The sequence below is a fragment of the Hippoglossus stenolepis genome, chromosome 5 (assembly GCF_022539355.2).
Source record: "Hippoglossus stenolepis isolate QCI-W04-F060 chromosome 5, HSTE1.2, whole genome shotgun sequence".
NCBI classification, from domain to species: Eukaryota; Metazoa; Chordata; class Actinopteri; order Pleuronectiformes; family Pleuronectidae; genus Hippoglossus; species Hippoglossus stenolepis.
The window spans coordinates 19,047,180-19,060,150 of record NC_061487.1 but is presented as its reverse complement, the minus strand read 5'-3'; the positions used below and the strand labels follow the sequence as shown (position 1 = coordinate 19,060,150).

The 12,971-nt window shown below is 39.9% G+C and overlaps 1 protein-coding gene across 1 annotated transcript in view; it reads right to left on the bottom strand.

The window, feature by feature from the left end:
- The window catches only part of wwox (WW domain containing oxidoreductase), a 128,409-nt gene extending 116,740 nt beyond the window's left edge, over positions 1 to 11,669 (bottom strand). The window contains exons 1-4 of the mRNA XM_035156935.2: positions 11,417 to 11,669; positions 9,230 to 9,294; positions 8,420 to 8,477; positions 8,117 to 8,286 (exon numbers count right to left, since the gene is read on the bottom strand). Coding sequence (XP_035012826.1) covers positions 8,117 to 8,286; positions 8,420 to 8,477; positions 9,230 to 9,294; positions 11,417 to 11,523 — 400 coding nt within the window. The 5' untranslated portion in view covers positions 11,524 to 11,669. The remainder of the gene's footprint in view (positions 1 to 8,116; positions 8,287 to 8,419; positions 8,478 to 9,229; positions 9,295 to 11,416) is intronic.
- Between the last annotated feature and the right edge of the window lie 1,302 nt (positions 11,670 to 12,971).

Genomic DNA, 12,971 nt, shown 5'->3' with positions numbered 1-12,971 from the left:
ACAAACCATGAAAGTGAAATTAATCAACACCAGTGTTTTCCATAATGGAGAACAAATTAGAATATGGCAGCAACAACAGCAGCAGCAGCACCGCGGCCATGTATTTCCGATGAAAAATAACAAGGGCTTGACATTAATTGTGAAATAACGAGAGTGGCACTGCTGTAACAGAGACTCCCCGCCCTCTCACCCGTGTTGCCGGCAGAGAGGGCCGCGCTGAAATTAGTTCCTGATCAGGTGTACAACGAAGAGAGCCTGTTTCTGCATTGTACACTGATGGTGGAACATGACGAGGGGTCAGAGGGAGGTTTTTATTGCTCTGGTGGATCGACAGACGCCATAAGCTATTGAACAACACACAGGAGGCCTGACTGTTGTGCTGTACTGATCGTCACAGTTCTTTTGTCTGATCGAAAAATAGCATTATAAAGATGGAGATGTGTGAGGAAGATTCTTATTTTGGGGAAACCTTTCTTAAAGAAGGTGCGAGATGAGGATCCCACAGTTTAACCCAGTTAAAGTTGATCTTTTGACCGTGTGCTTGTTCAAACTAGAGCTTCACAACGTATCAAAAATACAGTAAATGGCTCCGCTATTGTTGAAAATGTGCTTTACTGTGTATTTAGAAATGTGTAAAATGTATTAGAAAAATGTGTAAAATGTCCATTAAGCAGTGAATGCGCTTCATGGTACATTAGGATCCTGGCCCTACTGATATCCCCCAATAATGAGTGTGATTTAGTGATTTCACGCTTTGTTTGTCCTCCCTGGCCCGCCGCCCCTCTCTGGATCCCCCTCGTACACAGGTGTATTGGCTCAGTGTAATGAGATCATTACCAGCTTCGTCAGTAAACGTGTTTATTTGGCAAACGGAGCTGCTCGCTCCTTCTCTCCCTTGATCTGCATCCAAAGAGGCATTTAACTAAAATAAGCTCTGCAGTACAATTGGGCAAACAGAAGTCAATTCAGATCATTACAAGACCTGTGGGTAAACATGTCGAGTTCCCACAATCCCCCTTCTCACCAGAGCTGAATGTGTGGCTGGAATAACACAAGGGTAACACACACCATGCACAAAATGAAAAATATGTTGAGCCATGAATAGATATGTGACTTGTAATAACACTGTTTGATTCTGTGTATCTCTTCCTAGTTTAATTTGGTGACGTCAATTTGATTGATTAATAAATTTGAGTTGATTAAGTGTTTATAAATTAGGTAATCTGGTAATGGGAAATTGACAATTCCTCTTTTCTTAGACAATGATTTTTTCTTGTGTTATTTGCTGTTATTATTGACAGTAGATAAAAGGAAATTAGGAGAAAGATAAATTGTGAATGACTACTTGTGCTACAGAGGTCCCCAGCTGGACTTGAACCTGTTCATGGACAATCTTGGCTCCCAGGACGACCTCACTATACCACCAAGCAATGAAGTTTACAGCTGTGTGATACGCTGGTCAGCTACGCAAAATGATGCCAATGATTATGATGAGGTGTCTGAAAGAGTGATTTTAAAAAGCTATTTTAATACTGATTCATCTTCAGATCATTCTGTTAATCATAACTTCCACCAATTAGGTCAGTTTTTCATCTGCATTTGTTTATTTGTTTGATTGTTTGTTAAGAAATACTCAACAGATTTCCATGAAATTTTGTGGAGGGGTGGACCATGACCCAAAAAAAAGAATCCATAAAATGTTGGTGCAAATCCAGATCAAGGGTTGGATCCATGATTTGTTTTATTTTCACTTTCTTTAACATTGTGAGTTAGAGCATCTTTCAACATTTTTGTTTATTATTTTAAAAAAAACATGGATCTTGGTGAAACAAGTCAGGCATGTTTGGGGGAAATTTAAATGTGGTTTCATAAGAGGAATACAGATACATTTTATTTTCTTAGATAATTTCTTCAGTTTGTTTTGAGCGACAGTCCAAAAATCTCAATATGTTCAGTTCAAAATTATATGACAAGCAAATCGTCACATTCGAGAAACTGAAACAAGTGAATCAGTCAATAAACTGATCTTTTCAGCTCTGCTTGAAATATCAATTTACTGCTCAATATAGAGTAAACTACTGAGTGTCTTTTACTGGATATAGAAAGTAGTAAATAAGTGAGCGATAGAGTGATTTCAGACACAGTCTAACTCCTGACTGTCTCAATGATGAGTGCACCTGTTCCTACTGCTGCTGTCCCAAGAAGTGAGGAGCATTGCAACCCCACCCCAACCCCCCCACCCCATACACACACTTTGTGACTTTTAAGATCCCCTCTAATTCCCCTCCATTAGTCCGAAGGGAGGGAGATGTCACCCCAAAAGTGGGATGTATGGTTAGTAATTACAGCCCAAGGTTGAGCTGTTCCAGGTGAGAGCACTGGAGTGGTTCTATTACCCCTCCCTGTCCCCTTCTGCCTCCTTCCTAACCCCCCCACTGCTGTCTCACCATCCGTGCAGCACCTAGTACTCACCCACCCACCCCCCTCTCTTCCGCTGACCCTCTGTGTCAACCTCCAACTCCCTACACAATCTCTCATCATGGCCTCGCACCACACTGGTCACCCAAGCTGCTCCTGAAGCCAGACTTATACCACACACACACACACACACACACACACACACACACACACACACACACACACACACACACACACACACACACACACACACACACACACACACACACACACACACACACACACACACACACACACACACACACACAGACAGACAGACAGACAGACCAGTAAACCTGATAAACACACATCACACACACATGCACATGGATCAACACAGTCACCAGAAGCCTGCTCGTGCACATATACTGCATTTGAATGTTAGGGCTATTTTCATCCCTGTCATCAAAATCCCCCCCATCATGTAACTTTCATCCCCTCATCATCTGCAGACAGTAAACTCGATAGGTCTATAAACTACTTGACTACACACAATAACCCAATACCCTTTCATTTTATTTTACCTATAGGCTTTAAGCACATATATGTATTCCATCCTTTCCCTCTAACCACTTCAGTTCTATTATATTAGAGCTGTAATCATTATTGAACCCTTCTGGCCTCCAGCATAATACTCTTTGCATGTTACACCAGTTTGGGTCGGCATAGCAAATTTCATCCAAGGTTAATAAAGTTGAATAATTTGACTAACCAACCATAACTGGTTCTCATTACGTAGCCAATAAACACATTCATCAGAGAGGACATGAAAAGCCCGTTGAAAAAGGAAAAAAAAGAAAACTCTCCTTCGATTTTCTCGGTTGCTAAGTTCAGAAGCTAACACAGACGAGACAGAGCAGGACATAGACACACACACACACACACACACACACACACACACACAAATGGTATCAGACCTCTGAATATAAACACAGATGTGTCACAGATGTCATCTAAACCACACGCAGCCACTCAGAGCTGCTCAGTGACACACACACACCGAGACACAGGCACCGCATGCCACCCTCACCAGGAACATCTTTTTATCCATCTAATTCCTCCCACTATGAATAATGCATATCCCTCCTTACTGAGGCTCGGGTTTAACGCATCGCTGCGCGGGTCTTTAAGGGGGTCCTTATTCATAAACAGCAGTGCAGTAAATACCAGAGCTTTGCAGCCAATTTAATGGCAGTTATGCTTAACAAATCTGCCTCAATCTAATGATCAGCCACAAAGCTAGGCTATGGGTTTAATCTGCACACAGAGGCTCCCCCAGCTCTGCGACTCACTGAATATGCTTAGGGATCTCTCCATCCAGAGAGAGGAGAGCACCGGCCTGACACTTAATCCTCCCAACACAACACCGGGATCAACACAAACATAGAACAATGTTAGTCTTTCATGAATAAGAATAACATTCAAAGTCCTAAAACACTGTGGAGACAATGCATAAAGATACTAAAACATTACCAAGCGCTCCGCCGCAAATCCTTGCTATTTCCCATCTGGGCCGCCTGAGTCTTTTCTGCTTCTTATTCCAGCATTGACCCTGCATATACCATGTGGAATTCAGTGCATGCATTTAGACTGAGTATAGAGCTTTGCAACTGTGGCTGCTGCTCTACGACCAAGTACAGAAAGTGACGATCCAGCCAATTTGTGCTCAGTAGTCATGGATCAGAACACAACTATCTTCCAACTAGGCCTTCATTTTGACTTTCAAGGTCTTGATCTTATTATGTTATGATTTGACACTTAAAATTGAACCAAATTGAATACCTTTTATTTGAGTTCATTCATCTTTTTGCCATGGATTTTTGTTAAGCACTTTGTAACCTTGTTTAGATAAGTGCTATTAAAGTTATTATTATTATTATTATTATTATAGTCCTGGACAGTTTTGAGAATGCATTTGGTTTGTGAAGCACAGTGACAAAATCTGTCCTCAGACAGACATACAGACACCTGACAAAGTACTCAGAACCGTCCCTGTGAAAGTTGTCACTAGAGTCTTTTAGGATTATATTTGCCATAATGACACACACACACACACACACACACACACACACACACACACACACACACACACACACACACACACACACACACACACACACACACACACACACACACACACACACACACACACACACACACACACACACACACACATGAAAACAACACCATTCACAATGTTGTGGCTGGTAAACATGTCAACATAAAAAAGAATAAACACTGAATATATAGAATAATATTAATACAATTTAAAAAGTTGACTGGTGCCATGAATTTACTAATCATACACCATGCATCCATATTTCTGGACTGACTAGAAATAGAAAACAAACAGTGATTTAACATGTGTCATATGTCAGACAGACAGTGCTGGGATTAAAATAGCACATGGACGACAGCTGGATGCACTCACCTGAGTGAGACAGAGGGTCAATATATTATTTCTGACCACTATTAAACATATGTTGTGCTGACAACGTGGCACCTGCTGTAAGAGCCTGAGAGACTGACACTGCTCCCCAGACAGAGGGACACATATATGTTGTGTACAGAACCCCAAAGGAGCAGTCACAGGGCAAAGGTGAATGTCTGTGTTCAGAGAATACAAATATAGTCTTACCTCGACAAAAAAGATATTTTAGGAAAGAGCTTACACTAAAGCTTTAGGACTACTGTGAAAAAAATAGCAAACAAAAATGTGAGGTTTTGATTCCTGAAAATAATGTTGTGCGTTTATTTTAAGTTTTTTGTGTGTGGAAGAAGTCGGGGCCAGAGATATCACGATAATGGCCCTTTAAGGACAACTGTTCCATGGACCCCTGGCCAGTAAATAACCTGAGAGTTAGTTGAAAGCAGGGGAATTAGGGCCTGAACAGCAGTGTGTAATGGGGATGGATAGGAGGCTCAGGCCTGGGTCACAGCCACTTAAGAATCAATGCAGAGGTACAGGTGTACAACCACAGGTCTATAAGAGTAAGAAAACCTTTAAAGAGAAGGGGGGAGCGAGAGAAGGAGAAATAGGAGGAAAACAAACGGCGATCATTTATTTCCATTATCACAATTAAAAACACCATTCAGGTAGGGACTGGTTTTTAATTTACAAAAGAAAGTCGCGAGAGGAAGACTAATGTTGTGAACCCAGCGCAGTAATCACATCGGTGAGACAAACCGCATTACTGTCCCACCTCCCAGCACCATACTGCAATGGGGCTTCAAGGCACGAAACAAAACCAGAGACTATGACATTTCATGCATAAATAAACTCATATATGTGCTTTTCATGTTCACGTGCATTAAGAAGTAAATTAGAAATCCCAAATGTAAATTCGCTAATTAAATAACAACCCACCATTACTAATAAAAATGTCACATTTCCTGTCGAAGAAATAAGCACTGAAGAAAATGGAAATAGCCTTGACACTTGGATTAAAACACTATTGATGTCATTAAAATGCTAAGTGGGTCCAACCAATTGGCATAACCACATTTCACTGGAGGAATGTCAAAGGAGCACACCAGCAGTAGCAATTACTATTAGAATACTGTTAATTATGGCTGATGCATATTTAATATGTGGTTGAGTAAAACAAAGGTTATGTTAATATGGGTTTATTAAGTATTCACACACTATAAAAATGTCTGTGTGTTGTAGCTGTTTGATGCGTTCTCGAGAGAAAATATTTTTTTTTCAGATGAACACATTTTTATTGTTAAACCACATTCCAACAAATGTTAAATGTGAATTATCTTTTTCACTATTTTTAACTAAAAACAGGCACATGTGAAGCAGTTAATATGGTAACGTTTTAGAATCCTCCACAGCAGCCACACTGTGGACCTCCTGTGCCCTCTTGTGGTTATTTTCTGCACTCTCTGAAACATCATTGCTCACAGCTTTTTCAAAAAAAGGCCAAACAGTTTTGTTATATTTTTTTAATTCACAGCTTCCAGAAATCGTTTAGATCGTCCCATTGAGTGTCTTTGTGGGTTGTGGTGTTGACCGTTCACTTTGTTCATCCACAGAAGTTCTTTAAGGTCACGATGGACTATTGTAGTAGTGACTGGCAGATAAGCCGTTTATACGAGTACTCTGTGTTAGAATACATTTTTTATTTCATAATTAATACAGGCCTCTCTTAGATTTGATATTTTGCATTATTTGGGTCATTATGCTGTTGGATAATCTATTTTAATCTAAATTACATATTAATCCTCTTCTGCCCAATAAAGGAATGGTTGTGTTTTTTTTCCTGTGCAAGTCTCCAACTCAAGAATAAGTGAAACATTCCCACAACTGAACAAGAATGTCACTCAGAGAGCGCATACCTCCGCCAAGGCCCTTCAGTTCTTTTATGAAACCATATTCAAATTCACTACATCCAGATTGTTTTATTTGGATCTGCGCCAATTTGCACACTGTCAAAAATAACACTCTCCAAAACATGTCTGATATGTATTCATCAAAATCCATTAATTATTCTTTGAGAAATCAATGAAAATATAAAAAAACAAAAGAATTCCTGGGCCTGATTCCTCATCTAGATCCGCACCAACATTTTATAGGTTCTTTCCTGACCCATACCGCACTTCCACAAAATTTTGTGGTAATCCGTCCAGTGGTTGTCGCATAATCCTGCTAACTAACTACCAAACAAACAAATGCAGTGGAAAACGTAACCTCTGCGGCGAGGTAATTATGTCAAGCTGGACTGAAGTATTAATGTAAACTACGTAATAAATTGTTATTTTTGTCCCATTTGTTACACTGTTACACAAATACAGTCATAGGAGAAGAGAAGAGAAATGATCTTAGTTATTCATGTAATTTACATTGTCTACTGTATTAAGGAGCGTATATTTAATAAAGCCGTTTAGTGTGGTGAAATTTTGAAAAAGAATGTGATTTTGATTACAGTCCATAAATCAATCCTTATATTATTCAGTATGTATATGTATACAGAAGGAAACAGAGTAAGATCAAGGTCAGGAAGGCGTTAAAGTTCAGTAGCTTCTCTGTTTAGAGAAAGTCTCCAGGCTCCAGTAAATCTATGTAGCACAGTCCTGCTTAGCTGCATCTCATAATATACACACACAGCAATTACACTGCTGTGACTTTTCTAGGGACAAACAATTTGAATATAAAGACAATTAACAATTTTATGTTTATTTGATTTCCCTCATGCTGTCACTATCTATCCCGAACAAAGCAGCGAGTCTGAACAAATGGCCACTACTTGTGCTAATTTAAACTCAAGGAAAGAGGAAATGCATTTGTTTCCAAACCATTATATAGTGAGCCATGCATTTGCTGGGTACAAATGGACATCATTCATTACAGTTAACAATGACATCCAATTCAGCCCAGCTAATGAACTTCAATACAATCATGTTTGGTATTAAGGAGTGATTTGTTGAGTCTAAGTGTATCATTTTGGATGCTAATGTTGATGAATGTTTCTGACTGTGGAGGGATTGGCGCTCTCAGGGAGCAGAGACACCCAACGACTAAAGTGATACCACACCACCACCTAGTGACCTCTGCTTGGAAACACACTTTACTACATGCTGCTGGTTTTGAGCACATCTATGAAAAACCATTATTGAACTGTGTGAAAACACAAAAGGATTAAATCAAACTCACCGACGCCCGAGTTGCCCCCAGTGATGACGACAACCTTGTCAGAGAAGTCGCGACCTTGCAGGATCTCGAGAGCAGCAGTGTTGCCATCGTATCGCTTTGGCTTCACCACCACATCCTCTACTGTGAACGCCTGACGCGGATCAAAATATGTGGTCCGCTTGTTAATGTGACTGGAAATGACAGAGGGAATAGAACGTTACAATAGAACATAATTCCACGATTGCACACACATCCCATGGAGCCAAAATAAACATGTTGCTTTCATTGTTAAGCACAGGGAGGATCAATGATCAATCCACTTACTCAACATAAATGATCTGTCCTTTTTCATCGGTTTCTTGCTCCCAGCCATACGGTAAATCTGTGGGAAAAGACAGGCATCATTTGTCTTTGACAGCCAGAAAACATTGGACTGGAATTAATCTCTCCAACCGCTAACAGTCATATTAAAAAAAAACTGAATTTATGGAGTACTTAAGCGAACAACTTTACATGAAGCAAGAAACAAGGAATTTAACAAGACAGCAGCCCAATCCCCTGGTGTTTAAGTTAAGGTTATGGCACCATTATCCATCAGCTATATTGCTTATCTTTTGATGCTCTCTGAGGAGGGGGGTGGAGCCAATCCAAGTTGACAGGAAAACCACCAAAAAATACAACCATTCACATTTATGGACAATTTAGATTTAAACATTTAACATAGGCTGCAAGTCTTTGGACTGAGCGAGGAAGCCAGAATATGCGACGAAAACCTACCATAACACAGGAACTTGCAAAGGGCACACAGATGGTGAAGTACAAACCCAGAACCTTCTTTGGTGAGATGACAGCGCTAACCACTTCACTGCCATAACACCATTAGATAGAATACAAAACTATATTAAGCATAATTCCATTTGATAAGAATAATATATAATTCAAGAAGACACTGATTAATTTCCTGATTTCATTAACTGTGATTGAATGATCACCCAGCAACTGGTACATCAAGTGGTACCTTTATAAGGACTCTGTTTTAATCCTTTCTTTGGTTAGAAAAAAAAAACAACCTCTGCCTGGCATGCTTTAATAACCCTGGAAGAATTACTAAAAAAACAAGTGAATAAATCAAACCTCCAGCACAACGCTTTTTCTTTCCAGTCTTGGGGTGTTCCCACTGTGTCTTCATCTCATCATGGCTGTTGGTACACAGAGACAAAAAGAAGATATTATTTCATGTGGCCTTCGTACATTACTTTAAGATCCTTCTGAGTCAAATCATCACACTTTTGGGCCGCGCCGTCAGGCTCATCTTAATAAAATTGTGCATGTTGATTTGGTCATATGAGAAACCTATGGAACCAGAATTTCATGTGTCTCAGATAGCAATTAAGGGAGTTGGCTAATTTAGTTTGAACTGTCTGAGGGGACTCTGTGACTTTGACTGGTCATACACATAGACGAATAAAGAATGACCACTAATTCTAAGAGGTTCATTACCATGAACATTCAAACAGTGATGTAAGTGCAGTTTTGCAATTAATTGAACTAACCTTTAGCTAAGAAATTGTGATTCCACTCATGTCGCATTTCTTTTAGCACACTATCCAGTAGTGTGTAGTGTATGTAAGAAGTGATGTACTGCCACTTCTGATAAGTAATGATATCTCAGCAATGACTCAAAAACCACAGACCAAACTTCCTGGAGGTCTTGATGAAATTATAAGTTTCAAGTTTTTATTTGTCATATGCAAGTTAACACAGGGTCAACAGTACAATGAAATGTGTTGGACAAGAATAAACCAGTCAGCTCAGCAGTGCAATAGTTAAATTGAAATAAAAGCAAGGTAGAAAGAGCTTAGTATAGAAAGAGTCAAATACAATACAATACAAAACTAAAACTATATACATTCAAAGTTGCAGTGTGACATTCATTGCAAATGAAGGAACAACTTTAACTGTATGGAGTGTGTGTGAATAGTTATTGCACAATTGTATGTATAGTTATTGCACCGTGTGTGAATCAGTTGTTTCACATATGAGTATATATTTTTGCAATTCATATTTAACTGTTAAAATCACTCATAATACAGTTATTTTTCTATATTGGGGACAACACTCTGTTAAGGTAAACAGAGAGCTGGAAAAGAGCTTTAAATCGAGCCCACATTTCCCTTAATGAGGATTCGAAACACGTAACATTCTGGTTCCGTAGGTTTCTCATGTCACCAAATCAACATGCCAAACTTCATTGATATCTGTGTGACGGTGCGGACCAGAAGTGTCATGAGTTGACACGGAACGACCCTTTACACCTCTCATCTGTCTATCAGGGACGGTGCATATTGGTCGACATCAGCGTTATGTTAATGTGCCAGATTTTGCGAAAAAGGCTCATTTTCATCTGCAGTCTCTAGGTTGGTTGATGTTGAACATGACTAAGGAACAAATAAGCAAGAAAATGGAGTGGACAAAAACTACAGAGTGAAATGAAATGCAACCTAAGAGAGTAGATACAGAAAAGAAACAACAGCAGATGACACAAGGACTCAAATACTAAGGACACATGAAACATATTTATACCAGAAAAAAAAATAGAGTCAATCAATATAGACATCACATACGTCTATGGGATCCAATTTGGAAAATGTGAACAAAGTTAGTCACTCTCTCCTCCCCTCCCTTATCTCTCTCTCTTTCTTCTCTCCTCTCTTTTCCACCCATCTTCCCTCTCCTCCCCATTTGTCTCTGCTCACCCCAACCTGTTGAGGCAGATGGCCGCAGACACAGAGTCCGGATCTAGATGTTTCTTCCAGTTTACGAGGGAGTTTTTTCTTTCCATCGTAAACCAGGTTACAAAGTGCTTCACAAAAATCCATGGCAAAAAATAAATGAACTCAAATAAAAGGTATTCAATTCGGTTCAATTTAAAGCAGGTCCCACAATGAGCAGGCACTTTGGCGAAGGGGCCAGATGAACACTGTCTTTACTGATGTGTTTTAAGATTGTTTTATTCAAAGAGTTTCTCTGTCATACAGATACAAGACTGATAAGTAGTTCAGGTTATATACAGGACCTGTTCCTGTATATAACCTGAACTACTTATCAAGACATTTCATATTAAATACCTGTCAAGCAGCAGAACACACTGAGCCCACATGAGCCCTGAGCACATTTAGACCTGTCAGCTAACATGTGTCACGTTATTTAACCTGGTGTAGCTAGCAAGCTTTGTTAGCCACACACTGATAATAAGAATATAAGTTAAACTCATGTACGGTTAGGCTATTATTTACATTTAACATGAGGTGTCACACTCACCTCGCATAGTAGACCCATCCATCTTTAGTAGACCTCTCTTCCCACCCGGGCGGTAACTCGTCCTCACTGTCTGTATCGTCCATACCTGCGTATTTCAGAGCCGCCATTACTCCAGTAGTTATTTTATATATAAGTGATGTGGCTACAAACACGGACCGGTGAGTTAAATCTGCTCAGAGGAATGAAAGCAACTGACAGCGGTGAGCATCACTAGCACTTCCGCAACAACACGGTGACGACTGCCGAAGGGCATTTTGGGAAATGTAGTTCCCCCCCGCCAAACACTTGCTTGGGCTTCATGCAAAGTGGGGGGTCGGAATTTCCCTGTGGAGATTTCCACTCTTCTGACCTTCAACCGTTCCAACGTCAAACCTAAACAGAAAACATGGCTGACCGTGACTCTCTGTGTTTTTATGTCTGCTGATTACACTTGTTTTTTTTGTTTGTTCATTCATTGCAAGTCAGTTCTAGTTCTCAATTAAAATGATCCCTTTACACCCTGAGAGGCTAAAGTCCTCTTCTGAATATGTGGAATGAAACAGTTTAGATAGCATGGATTGAAATGATCAGTCTTAAAGTTATGATTATTGCCTCATATAATAACATCAAGACTAGATTCAATAGATCTTTATTGTCACTATGCAAACACAAGGAAAGTTTGTGTGGAGCAAGCCTGTATATTACAAATTAGTAACACATGCAAATTTGGGCAATAAAGTAAAAAGAAATATGGAATTAACAGTAAAAGCTTAGGCTAAGAAAACACAGTACAATAAGCTAAACAAGCTAACAGTGCTATTAGAATAAGTATCAACAGAACATGTGTGTAAAATTAACAAGTGTTATTGGAACTAAATATATATATAGCATGATGCAGGCTCCATGTTTGCGCCCCCATGTTTTTGTGTGACCGGAGACAACTGTTTTTCCATGAAGAGATTAGCTTGTCTTCACACTTGGACCACTCCTGTTTGCTCTTGCAGAGAGGTCAACTCCAGCTTTGAGTGAGCAGGTGGAGGATAGTGAGTGTGGTTTCTTTTCTGGCTAGTGGCCTCCCTGGAAAAAATGAAATATGAGACACTTGCATGCTGAGTTTGAAGAATCTGCTGACACTTGTTCAGCCTGGCAGCTGATTTAGTACAATCCGCAGCATTGAAGTGGCCACCCACACACGTCAGGCTGGGCTTTTGGAGCCTAAGTAGACAACCCTTGTAGTGACAATATGAGACACCAGACTGCCCCCAGCCAACTGGATCCCTATGAACAAATCTGGACATGTCACTGATATGGGTCTCCACTCCAATAACACTCTACTCCTGGCCAGGTTATATTTGCACATGAACCATCAGCCAGGAGAAAACGCTGATATCCATTCATGTATCTCTTGATAGCAACACAGTGTGTGGACCACGTCTGAAACACCCCCAGTAATTACCTCCACCAAGGAGGTTTTGTCCATTAGTTTGTTGGTTATTTTGTTTGTTTGTTTGTTTTTTGACTTTCTCTAACATTGTGAGATAGGACCTTTTTTTGGACATTTTCACTGATTTCCGAG